The sequence below is a fragment of the Macaca nemestrina genome, chromosome 3, assembly GCF_043159975.1.
Source record: "Macaca nemestrina isolate mMacNem1 chromosome 3, mMacNem.hap1, whole genome shotgun sequence".
Lineage (NCBI taxonomy): Eukaryota > Metazoa > Chordata > Mammalia > Primates > Cercopithecidae > Macaca > Macaca nemestrina.
In genome coordinates this window covers 133,338,263-133,359,255 of record NC_092127.1, presented here as the reverse complement: position 1 = coordinate 133,359,255, position 20,993 = coordinate 133,338,263, and the positions used below count along the sequence as shown (strand labels likewise).

The 20,993-nt window shown below is 40.2% G+C and overlaps 1 protein-coding gene and 1 long non-coding RNA gene across 2 annotated transcripts; both read right to left on the bottom strand.

Annotated features, from left to right (window-relative positions):
- Nucleotides 1-3,808: 3,808 nt before the first annotated feature.
- Nucleotides 3,809-5,887, bottom strand: LOC105477330 (UTP3 small subunit processome component). The gene has a single exon (XM_011733802.2). The coding sequence runs from the start codon at nt 5,667-5,669 to the stop codon at nt 4,233-4,235; it is 1,437 nt and encodes a 478-aa protein (XP_011732104.2). The 5' UTR covers nt 5,670-5,887; the 3' UTR covers nt 3,809-4,232.
- A 1,709-nt stretch (nt 5,888-7,596) lies between these two features.
- Nucleotides 7,597-17,362, bottom strand: LOC105477328 (uncharacterized). The gene is made up of 3 exons (XR_984614.3): nt 17,284-17,362; nt 14,937-15,037; nt 7,597-7,715 (listed from the first exon to the last, which is right to left on the bottom strand). It is a non-coding gene; the product is annotated as an uncharacterized lncRNA (long non-coding RNA).
- Between the last annotated feature and the right edge of the window lie 3,631 nt (nt 17,363-20,993).

The following is a 20,993-nucleotide window of genomic DNA, read 5'->3' as shown; positions in this document are numbered from 1 at the left end:
CAGTTTGCCAGAAGCTTTCACCATTAGGTAGTTCTTAGAGGTCTGAAAAGTGAATAAAATCTATTTCTACACAAAAATTAAAGTGGCATGTTGATCTTATTTAACTTCTTCGTAGATAAGAATATAGGTAAGAACTGTGGCTTAGAGAAATTGACTGGCCCAAAGCCAGTCAGCTGATTAGTGGCAGAGTAAGTGCATCACTAGCTATTTAGTGGATCACTAATTTGATGTTTTCTTCTACTTTAATTTTTAATATTTTGTATTTTTCATAGCTGCCTATCGTTTAATATACTGCCATAAAACTAACAGGTTGTTGTTGCTTTCCACTGATGCCTGCTACCGGTAATCTACTTTATTGGAACTCTTACCCATGAAGCTCTCCAGAATTCACAAAGTGAATTTTTACAAAGATTATCACATTAGTTAACAACTTATTCATGCACCAATGACAGTACCCAGCACATCTCAGTGCTCTTTAAATGTTTGTTAAATATACATACAAATTTTGAAAGATGAGGCTGGGCATAGTGGCTCTCACCTGTAATCCTAGCACTTTGGGAGGCCGAGGTGGGCGGATCACCTGAGGTCAGGAGTCCAAGACCAGCCTGGCCAACATGGTGAAACCCCATCTCTACTAAAAATACAAAAATTACTTGGGTGTGGTTGTGTATACCTATAATCCCAGCTACTCCGGAGGCTGAGGTAGGAGAATCACTTGAACCTGGGAGGCGGAGGTTGCAGTGAGCCTAGATTATTCCATTGCATTCTAGCCTGCTCTAGCCTGGGTGACAGAGCAAGACTCTGTCTCAAAAACAAAAACAAAAACAAAAACAAAAAAACAGCCAGGTGCAGTGGCTCACATCTGTAATCCCAGCACTTTGGGAGGCTGGGGCTGGTGGATCACCTGAGGTCGGGAGTTCAAGACCAGCCTAACCAACACAGAGAAACCCCATCACTAGCCTGTAATCCCAGCTACTCAGGAGGCTGAGGCAAGAGAATCGCTTGAACCTGGGAGGCGGAGGTTGAGGTGAGCCAAGATTGCGCCACTGCACTCCAGCCTGGGCGACAGAGCAAAATTCCATCTCAAAAAATAAAAACAACAAATTTTGAAAGATGTAAATATTATATCCAACAACTTATTTTTCCATTAACTCACATCAAAGTCATGTTTTATGTTTATAATATAGGATAGCACCATCTACATCCTAGCTACTCCAAAATGAATAATATTTATAAAGTATTGTGATGTCTCTAAAGGAATATATAACATATTTTTTTCCACTTTTCTAAATGGAAGATTTTTCTTCCTTCAAAACATAATTTTTTTCTTACCAAATCCATCTGTCTATCTATCGTCTCTACCCCCATATAATCTCCGAATATAGCAGGGATTTGATATAAAACACCAGATACTTTTCTTGAAAATTTTTAAAAATTTATTTTGTAGAATCTCACTATATTGCCCAGGCTGGCCTTGAACTCCTGGGCTCAAGCAATCCTCTGCTTCAGCCTCCTGACAGCTGTGACTACAGGTACCTGCCATTCCCGGTTGAACACCAAAAACTTTTTTTTTTTTTTTTTGAGACTAAGTCTTTTGGTCACCCAGACTAGAGTGCAGTGGTGCAATCTCAGCTCACTGTAACCTCTGCCTCCTGGGCTCAAGTGATTGTCCTGCCTCAGCCTCCCAGGTAGCTGAGATTACAGGTGCATGCCACCATGCCCAGCTAGTTTTTGTACTTTAAGTAGAGTCAGGGTTTCACCATGTTGGCCGGGCCGGTCTCGCACTCCTGACCTCAGGTGATCCACCTGCCTTAGCCTCCCAAAGTGCTGGGATTACAGGTATTAGCCACCATGCCCAGCCCAAATACTTTCAACCTCTAACTTCATGTCCTCTCTTTTTGCCCTGTCCTAGATTTTCTGTAACTCATGTGCTTATCCAATGCTACCCTTTCCTCCCTAACTTATTAATTTATCATTTATAAGCCAACACTTAAAAGACACTGTTCTAAGTGCTTTATATACATTAATTCACTTAATCCTCATAACTCTACAAAGTAGGTACTATCATCCCCATTTTAGATGAGAAAACTGAGTAACAGACAGATCAAGCAATTTGTCCAAATCCCAGGTACTAAGTGATGGAGCTGGGTTAGAAACCCAGTATTCTGGCCAGGTGTGGTGGCTCAGGCTTGTAATCCCAGCACTTTGGGAGGCCAGGGGTTCGACCAGGACTGTACTCCCAGCTACTCCGGAGGCTGAGGCAGAACTGCTTGAACCTGGGAGGTTTAGGTTGCAGTGAGCTGAGATCACACCACTGCACTCAAGCCTGGGTGACAGAGTGAGACTGTGTTGCAAAAAAACCAAAACAAAACAAACAACCCCCCCTACAAAAGACCCAACCCAGCAGTCTAACTACAGTCTGCTCTTAACCACTGACTTATGGCTTCTCTGAGGTAGGTATAATAATAGAGACTCATACAGATGAAGAAAATGAAACTCAGAGATCAAGTAACTGAAAATCATCCTGTTAACTCCAAAACCTGTATTTTTTCTGTTATATAAAAAAATAAAAAATAAAATAAAAAGTATAGAATTGGGTTCTGAAGCCATAAAGGCTGGGTTGAAATCCTGGCTCTGCCACTTAATAGCTGTGTGACCTTGAGAAAGTTACTTCTTTTTGCCAGTTTCCTTATCTTCAAAATACGGATAACAGAATTTACCACATAAGGTTATGAGAAATAAGGAAATAAGCACAAAGTGCTCAGAAAAGTTACCTTAGAAAGCACTGTTATTTTTATTTCCAACCTACCTCTTTTATTTATAAGGAAACAAAATAATTTGTCCTGTGTGCTACTCTGAGGAAGTAGCTGTAAGCCAGAGGTTAAGAGAATGAATGCTCAAGTTAGTTTGGGTTCAGATTTCCAGAAGGTGTCCTTTAGAAGGTCAACCTTCCAAAATTTCAGCATCCTCATCTGTAAGAGCACAGTATCACCTTGCAAAGTTATTTTAAAGATTAAATGAGGTGATGTACAACTAGCACATGGCAAGTGTTCAATAAATATTAATCATGCATCATCTCTGCATCTCTAGCAGCTAGCACAATGTTTACTGAATACACAGTGACACAATGAGGAAATTAGCGCTTTTTTTTTGTGGGTTTCCTTCACTAGTCCTCTCATTTTCTTCCCTGGCAATATCCTATTTTTACATTCACCACCTTGACATCTTCCCTCTACTTAGAGACCAGTGTAGCAGCAAAGAAAAATGGAACATTGAGCTGGGCGTGATGGCTCATGCCTGTAATCCCAGCACTTTGGGAGGCCAAGGCGGGCTGCTCACTTGAGGTCAGGAGTTCAAGACCAGCCTAGCCAAAACCCTGTCTCAACTAGAGATACAAAAATTAGCTGGACGTGGTGGTGAGCACCTGTAATCCCAGCCACTCAGGAGACTGAGGCAGGAGAATCACTTGAACCCGGGAGGTGGAGGTTGCAGTGAGCCGAGAGATCCTGCCACTGCACTCCAGCCTGGGCTAGAGTGAGACTCTGTAAAAATGGAACTTTGTTGCCACTTAGTTACCACTTACCTAGTAGTAATCATATCAAATTTTTAGCAAATGGAGTGCAAGCACAAGCAGCAACCGCTGCAAATCACCAGTAAAGAAGGGGAAATGGGATTTTTATCTTATTTACCACATGAAGAACTATGAGAAAATATTGACAATTGATGTAATTACGGCATATATCTTCCTTTTTCTACTTTTAACCAAAGTTTCATTCCTATGCTTTTAAACCACACAGAACGTATGAAATCCATGTTAACATTAAGTCCATTTATTAACAAGTAGCCCAATAATTACAGTTAGGTAAATAAAATATTTCAGAACTATTTTATAGGCTGCTTTACAAATAACTCTCAAAGGTGCATTCTCTTTATGTGAAAAGTTACACATGTTCTGAGTTTAACACTGTACAATGAACTGTGAAATTTGCCTAAGCTAATACCTGTTTAACAGAATACTGAAAAACTTCAACATCATCTCTTTTCTCAAGCACCTTCATATTGCTCCCACAGTTCTTATAATCTTAATATAAATTGTCCAATAACCCAGACAAATTTCCCTGTGGACAAGAATTTTTAAAATTTAAAGTATTATATATTAATACAATCACTTTAGTTAAAAGTAAAAATGTATTGATCCACAATTGCCAAAAACCTTATGCTAAGCAAAAACTTCATTTAAGCTTAATGCTCTTTTTAACTCCTGCACGAATGCCAGATAATTCACCACTATAACGTTGCTCTTCTTTACGAACTTCACGAACCTGGCCTCTTCTTCGAATTTTGGCTCTTCTGAACTTCTCCCTGTGTTTCACTCTGGGATTGCGGTCAATCTTCTTTCTCCTAGGAGTAAGTCCCCTATTTTTAGCAATTTGATAGGTAATGGCTCTCTTTGCATTTTGATCTTCAACAGCCTGTTCTTCAGTGCTATTTTCTTCTTTCTTTCTCTTTAGCTTTTGCCTGTCTTCTATTTCTTTATAGTACTTCAGTTTAGCTTCTTCATCAAAATCAGAATCATCAGAAAGATCTGTAACAGCACAGGCAGCAGCAGAAGTCTTTGAAACAGACTTTGGTTTGGGCTTGGTGGATTTTGCTTCCGGAATCAGTTCTTTCTTTACAGCATCATCCTTAAGTGTCAACAGATAACGAATTTCTGCGGACAGCTTCTGATCCACAACTGACAGCTTGTTGATCAAATTTCGGTAGGTAACAAGCCTTTCTATGACAGGATGTCCATGTGCTGGGACTCTCCTAGCTTTCAGGATCAAATAAAAACTGATGTTCGAACAATAATTCAAGTAGAGGTTGTACTTGGTCCTCAAATATTGGCTTCCTTTTCCAGGTGGAATGATCCCTTGTTCCACCAACTGTAACAATGGCTCCAGCTCATCCTTCACCTCTGTCAACTTGACTTTCAGGTCTTCTATCAGCTCCAAGAGTTCTGGGGATTCCTTTCGCAACATTTTCAGCTTCTCCTTCACTGAAACTTTAGCCAAATCCTTCACGACCCGTGTCTCAGTCTCATCTACCTGAGGCACTGGTTTTGCAAAGGCCTCAACCCAGGCGACACCAAAATCGTCCTCTTGCAGCGCTTGGGCTAGGCGCCGCTGAATGATCTGTGCCTCCTCCTCCTCCTCTCTTTCCTCCTCCTCTGCCTCCTGTTGACCCTGCCGGCCTCGGGACTTGGAACCATAGTCCGTGTCATAGTAAAGTTTTTTCCTCTGACCCCACGACAAACTGGGATCCACAGAGGCCTCAGCATCACTCTGCACGGAGCTCCCACCATCATCATCGGCATTCTCCTCCTCCTCCTCCCCCGCACTCCCCCCATCTTCGTCGTCCTCATCGTCCACATCTAGGGCTAGCACCTCCTCCTCCTCCTCCTCGCCATCCTCCTCGTCTCCACTCTGTTCTTCATTCCAGCCCTTAGCTAAGGCGGCCCGAGATCGTGCCTCATGAAAGTCATCTACCTGATCTTGGTAGTAGCTGGTGTCCCCTGGTGAGGGTGGCAATCCTAAATCATCTCCGTTTTCGTCGGTGAGCGTGGGACCTGTCTTGGCTCGCACAGCTGCCCACTTAGCTGCTCCGCGCCGCCGGGATCTCCCCACCATGGCTCACAATCTCAGGTTTTACAGCGACTCCGGACTTTCGGCCACCTCTGACTTCGGTGCAGGAATCAGACGCTCCGATAACTCGTGGCTTTAAACAGCCGCGCGCTCCCCTGCCACCAGAGTTTGCAGACTCAGGATCCGCTACAGGAATTTCTTTTACCTTCCGGCCCCCAGCATGCTCTCCGCGTGGCGTACGATTCAGGACTTCCGCTCGGTCCCTTAGGCGAGGTCACGTTGATACCAACTTCCTTTTCGCTGTGCCCTTTGACGCCAGTCGATTCCGGTGAATTAAAATCTTTCCGTGTGGAAACGATAGGATAAGGAAGTTCCGTTCCACCGAACCCTTTCTTGGGGCTCATGCGCTTATTCTGGAGTGCCTGGGCGTGGCTGGCGGACGAAATCTTGACGGCACCTCCAGGCGAGATCCAGACGGCCAATAGAGGGCGCTGCGCTTTACGCCCTGGAGAAGTCGTGGGGGCATTCCATGGAGTTTTAACTGCGCGTGTACCTGGCATTTGCGACCGGCAGGCGTGTGCTAGTGTAGTTCTCCTGCTCCCTTGTTTTCTCTTTTCTGCTTATCAGGCTGGAAGTTAATCAGATTGTTTTTCTCTCATACCCACCCCCCCGCCCCACCACCACATTTCTGGGCACCACAGCCTCAGGCAGCGCGGCTAGACTCCAGAATCCCGCGGGAGGTTTCCGGGGGAGAGCGCAGGCCGGACCTCCGGCTCGGGTTTACTCATCCCCCTCGCCCTCTCCCTGCTTACAGAGCTCGGGGACCCGCTCCATGGGGATCGATAAACCTAGATGACCCTGAGGCTGACGGTGGGAAGGCAGAGCCCCACTGCAGGGTCTGACTCTTCTCGAGGAGGTCTGCCCTGAATGTTAGAGTAATTCAGGGTGTAAGTTTTTAGGCATTACATATGCAAGGTTCGGGGTTAGTATTATGATACCTTTTAATGTAGGTGGTTGGAAGCTGAACTTTTGATATGTTGCTAAAATTAATGGTGACATGGCTGGGCGCGGTGGATTACGCCCGTAATCCTAAGCACTTTGGGAGGTCGAGGTGGGTGGATCACTTGAGGTCAGGAGTGCAAAATCAGCCTAGCCAACAATGGTGCAACCCAGTCTCTACTAAAAATACAAAAAAAATTAGCAGGGCTTGGGGGCGGGCACCTGTAATCAATCCCAGCTACTCGGGAGGCTGAGGCAGGAGAATCACTTGAACCCGGGAGGCGGAGGTGGCAGTGAGGCGATATCGCACCACTGCACTCTACCCTGGGCGACAGACGGAGACTCTGTCTCAAAAAAATAAGTAAAATAAAATTAATGGTGACAATTTCTTTCTGTTTTCTTTTCTTTTCTTTTTTTTTTTTTTGAGACAGAGGCTCGCTCTGTCGCCAGGCTGGAGTGCAGTGGCGATCTCGGCTCACTGCCACCTCCGATCCCCTGGTTCAAGTGATTCTCCTCCCTCAGCCTCCCGTGTAACTGGGATTACAGGCACACGCCACCACCCCCAGCTAATTTTTGTATTTTCAGTAGAGACGGGGTTTCACCATGTTGGCCAGGATGGTCTCGATCTGCTGACCTCGTGATCCGCCCGCCTCGGCCTCCCAAAGTGCCGGGATTACAGGCGTGAGCCACCGCATCCGGCCAAAGGTGACAGTTTCTTTGCAGAAAGTATAGTGTCATTAGGTTAATAGAAATAATGCAAAATTTTAGAAAAGTGATACTTTAAACATTTTCCAAGTGCCTAAAGGTGTCTGAAACATTTTGAAATTTTTACAAGATTTTAGAAAATAAAATTTAGAAAGATGTGGGCAAAAGTTATGTTCTGATGGTAAGCATGAATTTATTTCTTAATGTAAATTTTAGTACATTTTGTCATTTAGCAGATATTAACTGCTTACTCTTTGTTGCAGAATGCCACAGACAGTAGTGGATCCAAAGATGAATCAGCTAGTTAAGGACTTTATAATCAGGTAGAAAATAAGACGCTCATACAGATTACCGGAATACAAGGCAGTGTATGATGTAAACCCAGTGCTGTAAGAGAACGGAGGGGTAAGAGATAACCTTTAGATTGCTGTTTTGGGAATATTGCTTAAAGAATATGACATTTGTGCTAGGACTGTAGTTATTTCCTTGCTTTAAATGTTAAATTTTCATTATTTAAATATTAAGTTTTATTTAGACACATAAAACAAATACTAATTGTTATTTTAATTGCAAATTATTTGAGAATTTAGTCAGGCTTCAAGACTAAAATGCATATTTTATTATAGATAAGTTAGAAAAATATTTTGGATATTGTAAATGGGAATGATCATATTAATATTATTTAGTTTATACTAAATATTAAATTTCCTATCAGAACAGAGTTGCAGTATTCAATGCATATTCAGAGAGTATTGTATTCTAACATTCTCAGAGCCTTTGTTTTTAGAGACAGGTGCTTGCTATGTTCCCCAGGCTGGATAGAACTCCTGGGCTTATGTGATCTCCTGCCTCAGCCCCCTGAGTAGCTGAGACTAAAGGTGCAAGCCGCTTCACCCAGTTTTTCAGATCCTTTTGATAAAGAACAATTGATTCTCCTGCCTCAGCCTCCCACGTAGCTGGGATTACAAGCACCTGCCACCACACCTGGGTAATTTATCTGTTTTTAGTAGAGATGGAGTTTCACCATGTTAGCCAGGCTGGTCTCAAGCTCCTGACTTCAGGTGATCTGCCCATCTCAGCCTACCAAAGTGCTGGGATTACAGGTGTGGGCCATTGCGGCCAGCCAATTTGAATCTTTATTATGTTATTGCAATATCTGACTCAGGAGTTAGCAAGCTACACTAATGAGAGCCAGCAGGTTTTTTTTTTTTAAAAAAATATTCTTTTTGCCTTACTCTAAGCCCTTTATGGGATTTTCTTACTATGGAAATTAGGGAGTCTGTGAATGACACATTAGGTGATGACACATTAGGATACTTCTTTCAGGGCATTTGTTCTGGGTGTTGGAGGTATTGTATGATCACATTAGCTTAAACTAATCTTTATTTCTTCCTGGACTGTTGAAGCAATTATAATTAATAATAGCTAACACTGAGAGTGGTTATTATGTGCTAGATACCGTTGTAAGCTCTTGAAACCATTATAACCCTGTGAAAAGTTACTATAATAATCTGTAATTGGAGATGAGAAAATTAGGCACATATAGCTTAAGTGAGGTCATAAAGCTGATAAGTGTTAGAACTAGATTTAAACCAGAACAGTCCAGCTTCAGAATCCATGCTGTGCTATAGCTAAGTACTATACTATACTGGCTTTCAACTTTTCCTTTAATAGGTCTCCTTTTAGTCTCTGGTACATTTGATCTGGTACATCAGATATATCTTCCTAGAATATCATTTCTGTCACCCCATATCCTGGTTCAGAAACTTTCATTTCCTATCAAGATAGTAAAAACTCATTTATTAACAGCATACATGGCTATCCTGAAGTTTTACCCCAAAACAACCTTTCCAGCCATACCTTTCATTACTACAAAAACCTTCAATGCTAACCTAAGTACTCTACTATGCTTTATTCTCATTTGTAACTTTACTAATCTTCTGGGTGCTCAGAATTACCTGTATCAGAAATTTACAAATCATTGCAGATATCTTTTTGTTTAAGAAATTCTCACGTAAGCCCATCTATAAGAGGACCTGTACGAGGCTATTTGAAAAGTTATTTTTGGTAGCAGCAAGTTAGAGACAACCTGGATATCCATCACTGGAACAGCGGATCAATAAAATGTTGTGGAAGAATAGCATGGAATTTAGGAGCATAGAGCGATCATACATTCTGGCTTGCCCTAGGATGACCTTGTTTAACCTGTTATCCCAGTGTAATTATTCATAGCACCTCCTTTCACTCTCATGATTAAGATGATAATTTTTTTTTTTGAGACAGAGTTTCACTCTTGTCACCCAGGCTGGAGTTCAATGGCACAATCTCAGCTTATTGCAACCTCCGCCTCCCAGATTCAAGCAATTCTCCTACCTCAGCCTCCCGAGTAGCTGGGGTTACAGGCGCCTGCCACCAAGCCTAGCTAATTTTGGTATTTTTAGTAGAGACGGGGTTTCACTATGTTGGCCAGGCTGGTCTCGAACTCCTGACCTCAGGTGACCCACCCCTCATCCTCCCAAAGTGCTGGGATTACAGACTTGAGCCATCATGCTTGGCCAAGATGATACATTTCATAGACATTTTAACTATATAGTAATTGGAAGCAGTAGTCCATATGGCAACATGAATGGAACTTTAAAACAATGTGGTAAGGGAAAAAAGTAAAAAATAGAACATAATAAATAATATACCATTCACAAAAATTAAAAATGCAGGCACAATAATATAACAATACACATTTTGTAGGAATATAATCAAACAAAATAATATACATTAAACACAAAAGAATAGCTGCTTATGGAAGATGAAGAATGGGGTAAGGGTTGGATATTAAAATGAATAGAAGAGGACATTTCCACAGACCAATAATAATGTGCCAGGAACTGAGGAGAATAATTAACTGCACCTGAGATTTCATTAAAAAACAAATGAGCAAACAAAAAAGGACTATATCAATTCATAACTTAAAATCCTGCAGAAGCTTCCCAACGTCTATAGCAGGGGTGTCCAATCTTTTAGCTTCCCACTGTCTGTAGCAGGGGCGTCCCATATTTTAGCTTCTCAATGTCTATAGCAGGGGTGTCTAATCTTTTAGCTTCCCAATGTCTATAGCAGGGGTGTCTAATCTTTTAGCTTCCCAATGTCTATAGCAGGGGTGTCTAATCTTTGGCTTCCCTGGGCCACACTGGAAGAATAATTGTCTTGGGCCACACATAAAATATAGTAACACTAACAATAGGTCGCCAGGCGTGGAAGCTCACACCTATAATCCCAGCACTTTGGGAGGCTGAGGTGGGCAGATCGCCCCAGGTCAGGAGTTCGAGAGCAGCCTGGCCAACATGGTGAAACCCTGTCTCTACTAAAAATACAAAAATTAGCCAAGCGTGGTGGTGCACGCCTGTAATCTCAACTACTCAGGGGGCTGAGGCAGAAGAATCGCTTGAATCCGGGACGCAGAGGTTGCAGTGAGCCAAGATTGCGACACTGCACCCCAGCCTCGGTAAAAAAGCTAGACTCCATCTCAAAAAAAAAAAAAAAAAAAAATTGCAAAAGAACTTACAATCTTTTAAGAAAGTTTACAAATTTGTGTTGGGGTGCGTTCAGAGTTGTGCTGGGCTTCGTATGGCCTGCAGGCTGTGGGTTGGACAAGCTTGGTCTACAGGATCAAATTCATATGCTTCATCGCCACAGTCCTGCATAGATCTCAAACTTCCTCTCTATCAGTTATGTGTAATTGTGCCTGATTTGTGTTGTTAGGTGGACAGTGACTTTTTCCTTTAGCGTCCATAGCCAAGTTCAGACTCAGCCTCCGAAGGTTATGGTTTCCTAGATAGATACTAGATTATATAGTAATCTTTCTTGGCAAGAGTGGGGTGTGAGAAGGCAGTGGAAATGCAGTCAGTCAGTCCAGGTATGTATGTTTCTATACTCTGTCAGCACTTCAAAGCAGTAACCTTTAACAGCATCGTGTCTTTTGAGCTTCCATAGTCACCAGCACAGGTCTTCACATTTAAAAGTAATTAACAAGATGAAATATTTAATATACAGCTTTCATGAACTTAATAGTTGAGGCTTGGCATGGTGGCTCACACCTGTAATCCCAGCACTTTGGGAGGCCAAGGTGGGCGGATTGTCTGAGGTCAGGAGTTTGAGACCAGCTTGGCTAACATGGTGAAACCCTGTCTCTACTAAAAATGCAAAAATTAGTTGGGTGTGGTGGCGCATGCCTGTAGTCCCAGCTACTTGGGAGGCTGAGGCAGGAAAATTGCTTGAACCTGGGAGGCGGAGGTTGCAGTGAGCTGAGATCGTGCCACTGCACTCCAGCCTGGGTGACAGAGCAAGACTCCATTACCAAAAAAAAAAAAAAAAGAAAAAAGAAAAAAGAAAAAAAAAAAAGACAATAGTTGAATACATATTACTTTTTAAAAAAATTTTTATTATTATACTTCAAGTTCTAGGGTACATGTGTACAACGTGCAGGCTCATTACATGTGCCGTGCTGGCCTGTTGCACCCATCAACCCGTCATTTACATTAGGTATCTCTCCCAATGTTATTCTTCCCCCCACCCTCCACTGCACGACAGGCCCCAGTGTGTGATGTTCCCCATCCTGTGACCAAGTGTTCTCATTGTTCAGTTCCCACCTATGAGTGAGAACATCCAGTGTTTGGTTTTCTGTCCTTGTGATAGTTTGCTGAGAATGATGGTTTCCAGCTTTATTCATGTACCTGCAAAGGACATGAACTCATCCTTTTTTATGGCTGCATAGTATTCCATGGTGTATATGTGCCACATTTTCTTAATCCAGTCTGTCACTGATGGACATTTGGGTTGGTATCAAGTCTTTGCTATTGTGAATAGTGCTGCAATAAGCAGGGTATTATGTTTTTTCCCAGCATCACTGACTAGGCTGGGATGACTGAAGTTGTCAAAAGAAGTAGCTTTTCTTAAAAATGTGCATAAAGGTAGTAATATTAAAAATAATAATTTGATATAAGACTTACAGTAGGCAAATGTATTCTTGGTGTTAATACCTATCAATATATTTAGATAATTTAATATAACCTCAGAAACATGCTGAACTATTTTTGGACTCAAAAGAGAAAGAAAGATTATATTTAGTTATAAGAAAGAAAATGGATGAAGTTCAGTTGCCATCTGCTTTCATTTCATCTAGTTTCATCTGTCAGAAACCACTTACTCTGAAACAAGTATGTCATAGATTCTTTTTGCAAATAAGGTCTGTATCTATTTTAAGTCACAAAAGTCCTAAAAGTGACTTGGAAGTAAAATACAGAGCTTCTACTGAAATATGTGGTAAATATTTTAGCTTTTAAGCTTTAATTTAAAAGGACTTGGTTTGGTAGCCTTCATTACAAAATGAAGAATTTAGTGAAATTATGACACTGCTTTCCTTTCCAAACTCTAATTCAACTAAAAACTTGGCAATTACTTTCTAAAGATTATTTAATCACTTTTAATTTTTTCTTTGCATGAGAAAACTTGAGGATACAATTATTATTTTTTGATACAATTATTTTGATATTAAATATTGACCCAGTGATAATTATAGCTTTGGTGGTGAAGGTCTTTTGAAACACAGCCCATGTTAAAATTTTTTCCTTAGTCACCCCTCATTCTCTATAGAATCAAGTTCTTATCTCTAAGCCAATATTCAGGGCCTGCCTTTATCTGGCCCCAACTTATTTTTCCAGCTGCTTTCCCACTTTCATGAATTATATGTTCTAGCCAAACTAGATACTCATTTTTTTTTTTCTCTCTTTTCAAGATTTTTATTCTCTTGGCCTCTCTTTGGGTTGTCTCATATTTCAATACTTATATGGCCTTCAAGGCCCAGCTAAGATTGTGTCTTCTCTAGGCTGTCTTCTCTGATATACTTCCTTCTATTAACATCTAATAGTCCTTAACTCTTCCTTTCTTAGGGATTTCTAAATATTTTCTCCATTGTGTTAAGACTAGTTATGTACTTGTCTTGGCCGGGCGTGGTGGCTCATGCCTGTAATCCCAGCACTTTGGAGGCCAAGGCGGGTGGATTGTTGGAGGACAGGAGTTACAAAAATTAGCCTGGTGTGGTGATGCATGCCTGTGTCCCAGCTACTTGGGAGGCTGAAACAGGAGAATTGCTTGAACCCAAGAGGCAGAGGTTGCAGTGAGCCAAGATCGTGCCACTGTTCTCCAGCCTGGGCAATAGAGCGAGACTCTTCTAAAAAAAAAAAAAAAAAAAAAAAAAAAAAGATTTAAGCAGGGGCCAAGAAATGGGAAGTTAAGTTTTGTATGTATTTGATTTGAGATGTCTCTGAAGCCATTTAAGTGCCTAGATGTCTTCTAGACAGTTTGATGTATGGATCTCTTTAGAGAAAGAAATTTTGATGTCTTTCAAATTCAGTTGAAACATGGGACCATATTTGATATTTAACTAAAAGCAAATAAAATACAATTTTGGATTGTTCTGACTTAAGTAACTAGCACACGTGAACTAGTAGACCAAAGGTGTTATACTATCTACCTGCTACTAGAGTTACAAGACTACCTATTTCCAGGTGTCAAATTAAAAAGGCTTGGATTGACTGGGCACAGTGACTCATGCCTGTAATCCCAGCACTTTGGGAGGCTGAGGGAGGCGCATTGTTTGAGATCAAGAATTCGAGACCAGCCTGGCCCACATGGTGAAACCCCATCTCTACTAAAAATATAAAAATTAGCTGGGTGTGGTGGCCCACACCTGTACTCTCACCTACTCGGGAGGCTGAGGCAGGAGAATCATTTGAACCCAGGAGGTCTTGGAGGTTGCAGTGAGCCAAGACTGCACCACTGCACTCTAGCCTGGGCAGCAGAGTGAGACTCCATCTCAAACAAACAAACAAAAAAAAAACAACCAAAAAAAGTGAGCTCTGTTAAATTTCAATAAGTTATTAGAAATTATTAAAAATGACCTAAGAATTTAATAAGCTATTTGCAAATGTGGTCTTGATCTATATCTATTTTGGGTAGAGATATATTATTTATGCTATGAGCAAAAGGGAATCATTAGAGGGTTTTAAACAGGGAAGGACTGGAAAATTGACAGAAGGAAGTTAATGCAAGATAGTGATAGTCATCAAAGTGATGAGTTCTTGTGTCTAAATCAGGGTCCTGGGAATATGGATATGAAAAGTAGGCAGATTAAGAGCTAAGCATTATGCTAAAGTAATTGTTTATGTGTTGTAGCTATGTTCTAACATGTTCCATGCTTTACACTTATCAATTTAATTCTCATCAATCTTGTGAAGTACGTACTACAGTGATGCCCATTTTATAGATGAAACAGAGAAAACAAGATTTGATAACTTGTCAGAGTCCCATTTGCACCCAGGCTATAACTGACTCCAGAGGCCTTGCTCTTTTGTTCAGTAGGAAGACTAAGTAGAAGTGTTTCTTAAGATACATCTTTACAGTTGCATCTGATATTTTAAAAATAACTGACTGGATATTCCTCACCACAGATTTATGCTTTCTCCTTATTAGGGAAAATGAACTTAGTATGACACTTATGTATGATGTGAACACTCTGAATAGAAGAGTTAGAACAAGAAAATTGTATTTTCTTACCTACTTTCCCAACTAAATCTTTAGAGTTCCCTTTTGGTGTTCTTTCATATCCTTTTTTTGGGTGCCATCTGATATTGCTCTTTATGAACACCTCTCTGCATCTGGAAAACATTAATATACAAAATTATACACATAAGAAAAGTGCCATAAAGTAATATGCCAACCGAGTAAAATGGTATACAAGATACAAGATGAATTTATTAGCAAAGAAGAAATAAAGTAAAGGAGTGAACAGAATGGAATGACATTTAGACCTACTTGAATTCGTTTGAAAGATTTCAGGATTTTTGATGAGGATGAGCAGGAAGGAAAGAGAAATAAATTTATGGGAAGGAAAATGATATAATAAAAAAGATTCTGAAACAGGAATTAGCAGATCATATACAGGAGAAGGAAAGCAGACATATTTGACTAGAGCAGTTAGAAGTTTTCTTAAAGCAGAGAAGGACTAGACCACTGGAATGGATGAATCGAAGGGAGCATATTCTTTTTGTTTGAGAGGTATCCTGGAAACCTTACTTATTATTGTGTCCCTAGACAGATTACCATGAAATCTAACCAGACTTTTTTCAAATGAATTTTTGGAAGTAGGCCCTTTTTAAACTAGGACCTGCCCTGCAGGTGATATGGTGAAGGGAAATAGCTCTGTGTGATGGTCAAACCACTGACATGTAATATCTCAAACAGCAATTCTATGAAAAGCCACTGCAGGTGCAAGTTTATTTAAAAGCCGACCACAACACAGGTGCAATTCTCCTCATAAACATTTAACCACAGAGGACTACCCTAAAAGTCTATATGGAAAGCTGTTTGAAAAAAAGAAGTCAATTTTTTTGTTTGTATTTTTTAATTTTTAGTAAGATTTTGGAATGAAGTTTCTTCATATTTTGAGATTTTTTTAAAATTCAGCTTTTGCCTTTTTTTTTTTTTTTTTTTTTTTGAGATGGAATCTCACTCTGTCGCCCAGGCTGGAGTGCAGTGGCATGATCTTGGCTCACTGCAACCTCTGTGTCCCAGGTTCAAGCAATTCTCCTGCCTCAGCTCCTGAGTATCTGAGATTACAGGCATGTGCCATCATTCCCAGCTACTTTTTGTATTTTTAGTAGAGATGGGGTTTCACCATGTTGGCCAGGCTGGTTTTGAACTCCTGACCCCAAATGATCCGCTTTCCTTGGCCTCCCAAAGTGTTGGAATTATAGGTGTGAGCCACTGCACCCAGCTGACCAGCTTTTGCCTCCTGATACCTAAATATAAATTTTACATATACTGCGCTTGGATAGAGATCAATATTTGAAGAAACTCTGCATATAAGAACAAAAATGTTTAGGGTTAAAAAATGCCAGTTAGCATTATCAGACATTTAATGAGGTAGGAAGTCACAAAGATTAGGAAGGAGGGTATCAAAGGGTATCAAAGTTGAGTAAAAATGCTCCGTTTGACTTTTAATCATTTAATGCTTATACAATATCAGAAAAAAAAATCATTCAGTGTATACCTCTGCAAAAATAAGCTAAAGATTTTGTTTTATTTTGAGACAGAGTCTTGCTTTGTTGCCCAGACTGGAGTGCAGCGGTGTGATCCTGGGTCACTGTAGCCTCCTCCTTCTGGGTTCAAGCGATTCTCCTGCCTCAGCTTCCCAAGTAGCTGGGAGTACAGATGTACTTCACCACATCTGGCTAATTTTTGTATTTTTAGTAGAACTGGGGTTTTACTACGTTGGTCAGGCTGGTCTCAAACTTCTGACCTCAGGTGATCCATCAGCCTCAGCCTCCCGAGGTTCTGGAATTACAGGCATGAGCCGCCTTGTTCAGCCAGCTAAAGCATTTTTGTTAGACTAAATCATTTTTTATTATTTAACTTAAGTTATGGATTTACTTATTTAAGTTATGGATTTCTAAGTTTTTTATTGTATATATTTACGGGTTACAATGTGATGTTTTGATGTATGCATACCTTGTGAAATGATTAAGTCTAATGTTTCAATTCCCCCACCCCCAAAAAATGCCAATTAGAAGAAATTTCTCCATATAGATGTGAAAAAATAGTATTAATGGCTCTTGGTATTGTGAGAGGTAAAATGGACTGGAAGTTAAGAGGCTTAGGCTCTCTACCTTTAGCTTTAGAATGACTAAGATTGATTCTGAAGTTCAAAATAGATTCTAAGCTTGTACAATTGAAATGGGGGAAAAGGCTGGGAATGGTGGCTCACACCTGTAATCCCAGCACTTTGGGAGGCCAAGGCGGGTGGATCACTTGAGGTCAGGAGTTTGAGACGAGCCTGACCAACATGGCGAAACCCCGTCTCTACTGAAAAAGACGAAAATTAGCCAGGCGTAGTGGTTTATACCTGTAGTTCCAGCTACTGAGGAGGCTGAGGCAGGAGAGTCGCTTGAACCCAGGAGGCGGAGGTTGTGGTGAGCCGAGATCATGTCACTGCACTCCATCTTGGGTGACAGAGCGAGACTCTATCTTAAAAAGAAAAAAGAAATGGGGGAAAAAAGTTAATCCTATAAAGTGCATGGTGTTGTTTATCTACTACGATTCTTCCCCTCACTCTGCTGCAGCTACAAGGGCCTTCCTTCCTGCTCCTCATCCTGTGTGGGCCAAGCTCTTTCTTATTTTGCGCTTTTTACTTGCTGTTTCCTTTCTTGGAGTAGTGTTTGCCTGACTCTAGGTCAGGCAGAATGTCCCTTCCAAACACTGCAAATATAGTTGCAATTGCTTCTGTACTCCTTAATATTATTCAACATATTTTAAAACTTTTATTGATAATGATTCTGGATAAGTCATGTCTGCTCTTGTGAATTTGGACGGAGAGTGCCCTACAGGAGTTTTAGGAAGTTCAGAGCAACCCGGCAAGGATCTTGGTAGGAGGACCGATTGTCAGATCAAGGGCTATACCTCAGTTTTGTCATAGTAAAACAACCAGGCTGGGCGCAGTGGCTCTCACCTGTAATCCCAGCACTTTGGGAGGCTGAGGCCGGCGGATCACTTGAGGTCAGGAGTTCAAGATCAGTCTGGCCAACATGGTAAAGCCCCGTCTTTACTGAAAATACAAAAATTAGCCAGGCGTGTTGGCACATGTCTGTAGTCCCAGCTACTTGCGGGGCTGAGGCACAAGAATTGCCTGAACCTGGGGGCTGAGGTCGCAGTGAGCCGAGGTTGTGCCACTGCACTCCAGCCTTGGGGACAGAAAGAGACTCCATCTCATAAAAAAACAAAAAAACAAACAAACAAAAACCCTCTTTCTCGTTGTCTTTCGTTAGTAACTTTATGCATGACTTGTGAAATTCTGGGATATTTGGGGACTTTTAGTTTTGTGGTATTAAATTAATAGCAGTTATATATTCATGGTAAGTATATATACACACACACGAGATGAATTTTCCACTCTGAATGCTTTGTCTTGCTTCACTTCTCTTGGACATGGGTTTTGCTGTTAGCTTCTCTTGGCAGCAGATCTTTCCTCCAGTGCTAATAGAATCTTCCCTCAGTTTATTTCTCTGGGTTGATTCAAAAGTTACTTTTTATTGTTCAGTGTCTCAAGCGTATAGAAGTTAGAGAGGTGGTATATACGGAGAAGATTTAAAGGCTGTGCTTTTGATGGCCCTTTAACATATTTTAGAAGCTATGTTTTAGGGAAATAAATATCTCCATTTCCTCCCTGTATTCCTTGCAAATGTGGCATTTAATTCTGGGTTTCTGGGATTGTTATATATACCTGGTTGCAAAAGTAGTCATGGAGTTCCTCTGTAATAGACTTTGTAAATATCTCAGATATAAAATGCTTATCTCAAGTATACATTTTACAGTATTCTTTTAAAATTATTTCTTTTTATGCCCTCTGAAATAAATAGATTCTGGAATATATCCATGAGAGTGCTAAGGAAATGAAAGATGATACTTTTTAGGGAAATCCAGGACTGATGATGCTCTTTCAATTCACTTAACACTTATAATAACACTAAAGATTCTGTCAGATATATTTAGGGTATCACGCACACACAAAAGGTTTCTTTTTTCTAGCACATTTGGGAACACTGATAAGTTATTTCTAAATCTAAAAGATTTTGGGGTTACTTGGAATTTACAGATTGACATTTAATTCCAGGTTTTGTGTAGACTTCATATTTTCCCTCGTAATTTTTAGAGCTGATTAAGCAATATTGTTTATTAGTAAAATTTGTTTTTCATATAAAGTTCAAGGACAAATGGGAAATGGGAATTATTACACTAAATGTAGAAATTAATCCATTAAAAGGAAAATCAAGAGATTTCAGCTGCATCTCAGATTTAAGGCCAGGAAGGCTATTAAAAAATATCATCGTCTCTTTTAAGAGTTTAAGTGGCAAAATGCCAGGCTACTATCAAGACTCCTTTTATATTAGGGAAGGCTTTCAAGGGGAGAAATGAGGTGATATTAAAATAGAGAACAAAGGAGAGATTGGCCTTTTATGATAAGTATTCATGTTACCTTATGGATGAAACCCAGACTTTGAGTCTGTGTGATAGTACAGATGTATGAGTTAACTTGAGATGAACTGCTGTACCCAAAATGTGCTTATTAATGGACCGGTACTGATAGAGATAGGACTTTAGATGTATGCTGCAAAAGTCTATCTTAAGCACTATCCCATTAAACATTTTTCTTAATGACTTCAATAAGGATCTGATGGCATGTGTCAAGTTTGCAGATACTGTAAAGCTGAGAGAAATAACTAATGTGCTAGGTTTCTGAATCTGGATTAAAAAAGAATCTAAGACATTGTAATGTTGGTCTGAGTTTAGCAAGATAAAACCTAGAGACCAATGCTAAATCTCATGCCCAAATCCTAACTTGTTTAAATATCAAATATGGAAAAGTCATTACTTTATAGAAACACTTATTTTTTTAAAATGAGATTGTGTACTTTAATTGAAGCCAATAGTGTAACATAGCTGCCAAAAAAGAGATATTATCATCTTAAGTGGCATTTATTGAAAAATGTTAAGTTTGGCTGTTGTTTGTACTGGCCAGATAACACTTGACTATTGAATATGTATCTAGATACTACTCTTTGAATAGGACATTGACAATATGGAGCCTATCCACAAGAGAAACTAATATTGTTAGAAGACAGAAACTCAGAGGCGGTTTTCAACTCCTTGTAAAAACGTTCTCCATTCATCCTTCATTCAATCAATATACTTGAGGCAATCCTGCGCTTGTTCTTAGAAACAGAAGTAAGCAACAAGACAGTGCCGCTCTTAAGGAGCTTTTATTCTAACGAGGAGGAGACAGTTACAACTAAGTAAACTAAAGAATTTCAAACTAATAAAAACTATGAAGAAAATAAAACAGGGCAATATGATAGTGATTGGTGATTGGTCAGGATGATTATCAGCCAGAAAAGTTCTCTCTGAGGCAATGACATTGGAGTTGAGACTTGGTGGTAAGGGGCCAACCATGCAAGGCTATGGAAACTGTTGCAGGCAGAGGGACTAAGACAATATGAAGGGCTTGAGCACAGTAGCTGAAGAGTGTTGAGTGGAAGGGGGAGTTGCAGAAAATCAGGAAGGCTAATGACTCTGAATTTATTCTAAGTGTAATGAGAAGCCACTGGAGGGTTTTAAATCAGATATGATCTGATTTACCTTTTGAAAAGATCATTTTTCATGGTAAGTGGACAACGAATTGTGGCAGGTAAAACTAGAGAAGAGTTTGGAACAGTGAACAGTTTAATGAGTTATAACATGAAACCATATTTTTGTCCAATTATTGCCTCTCAGTTACTGTAATTGAGTTTTTCTTTGCCTTTTTGACAATGTTTTAAGAAGATTCCATAATTTAAAAATATTTTTCGTTATTAAAAAATCTAGTTTATTTGCTGTGATTGTAAAACTGCTATAAATAGTAATGCTCATTTTTTAAAAGTCTAGTTCAGTCTAAAAGCTTGTATCTCAAACTCACTCTTAATTTCAAGTGTCCAATGCTAAACAAGATGGAATAACAGTGGAGATTTTCCCTGCCATTTGAACCAACTAGAAAAACATGACAAAATTTAAGAAACACTGGTT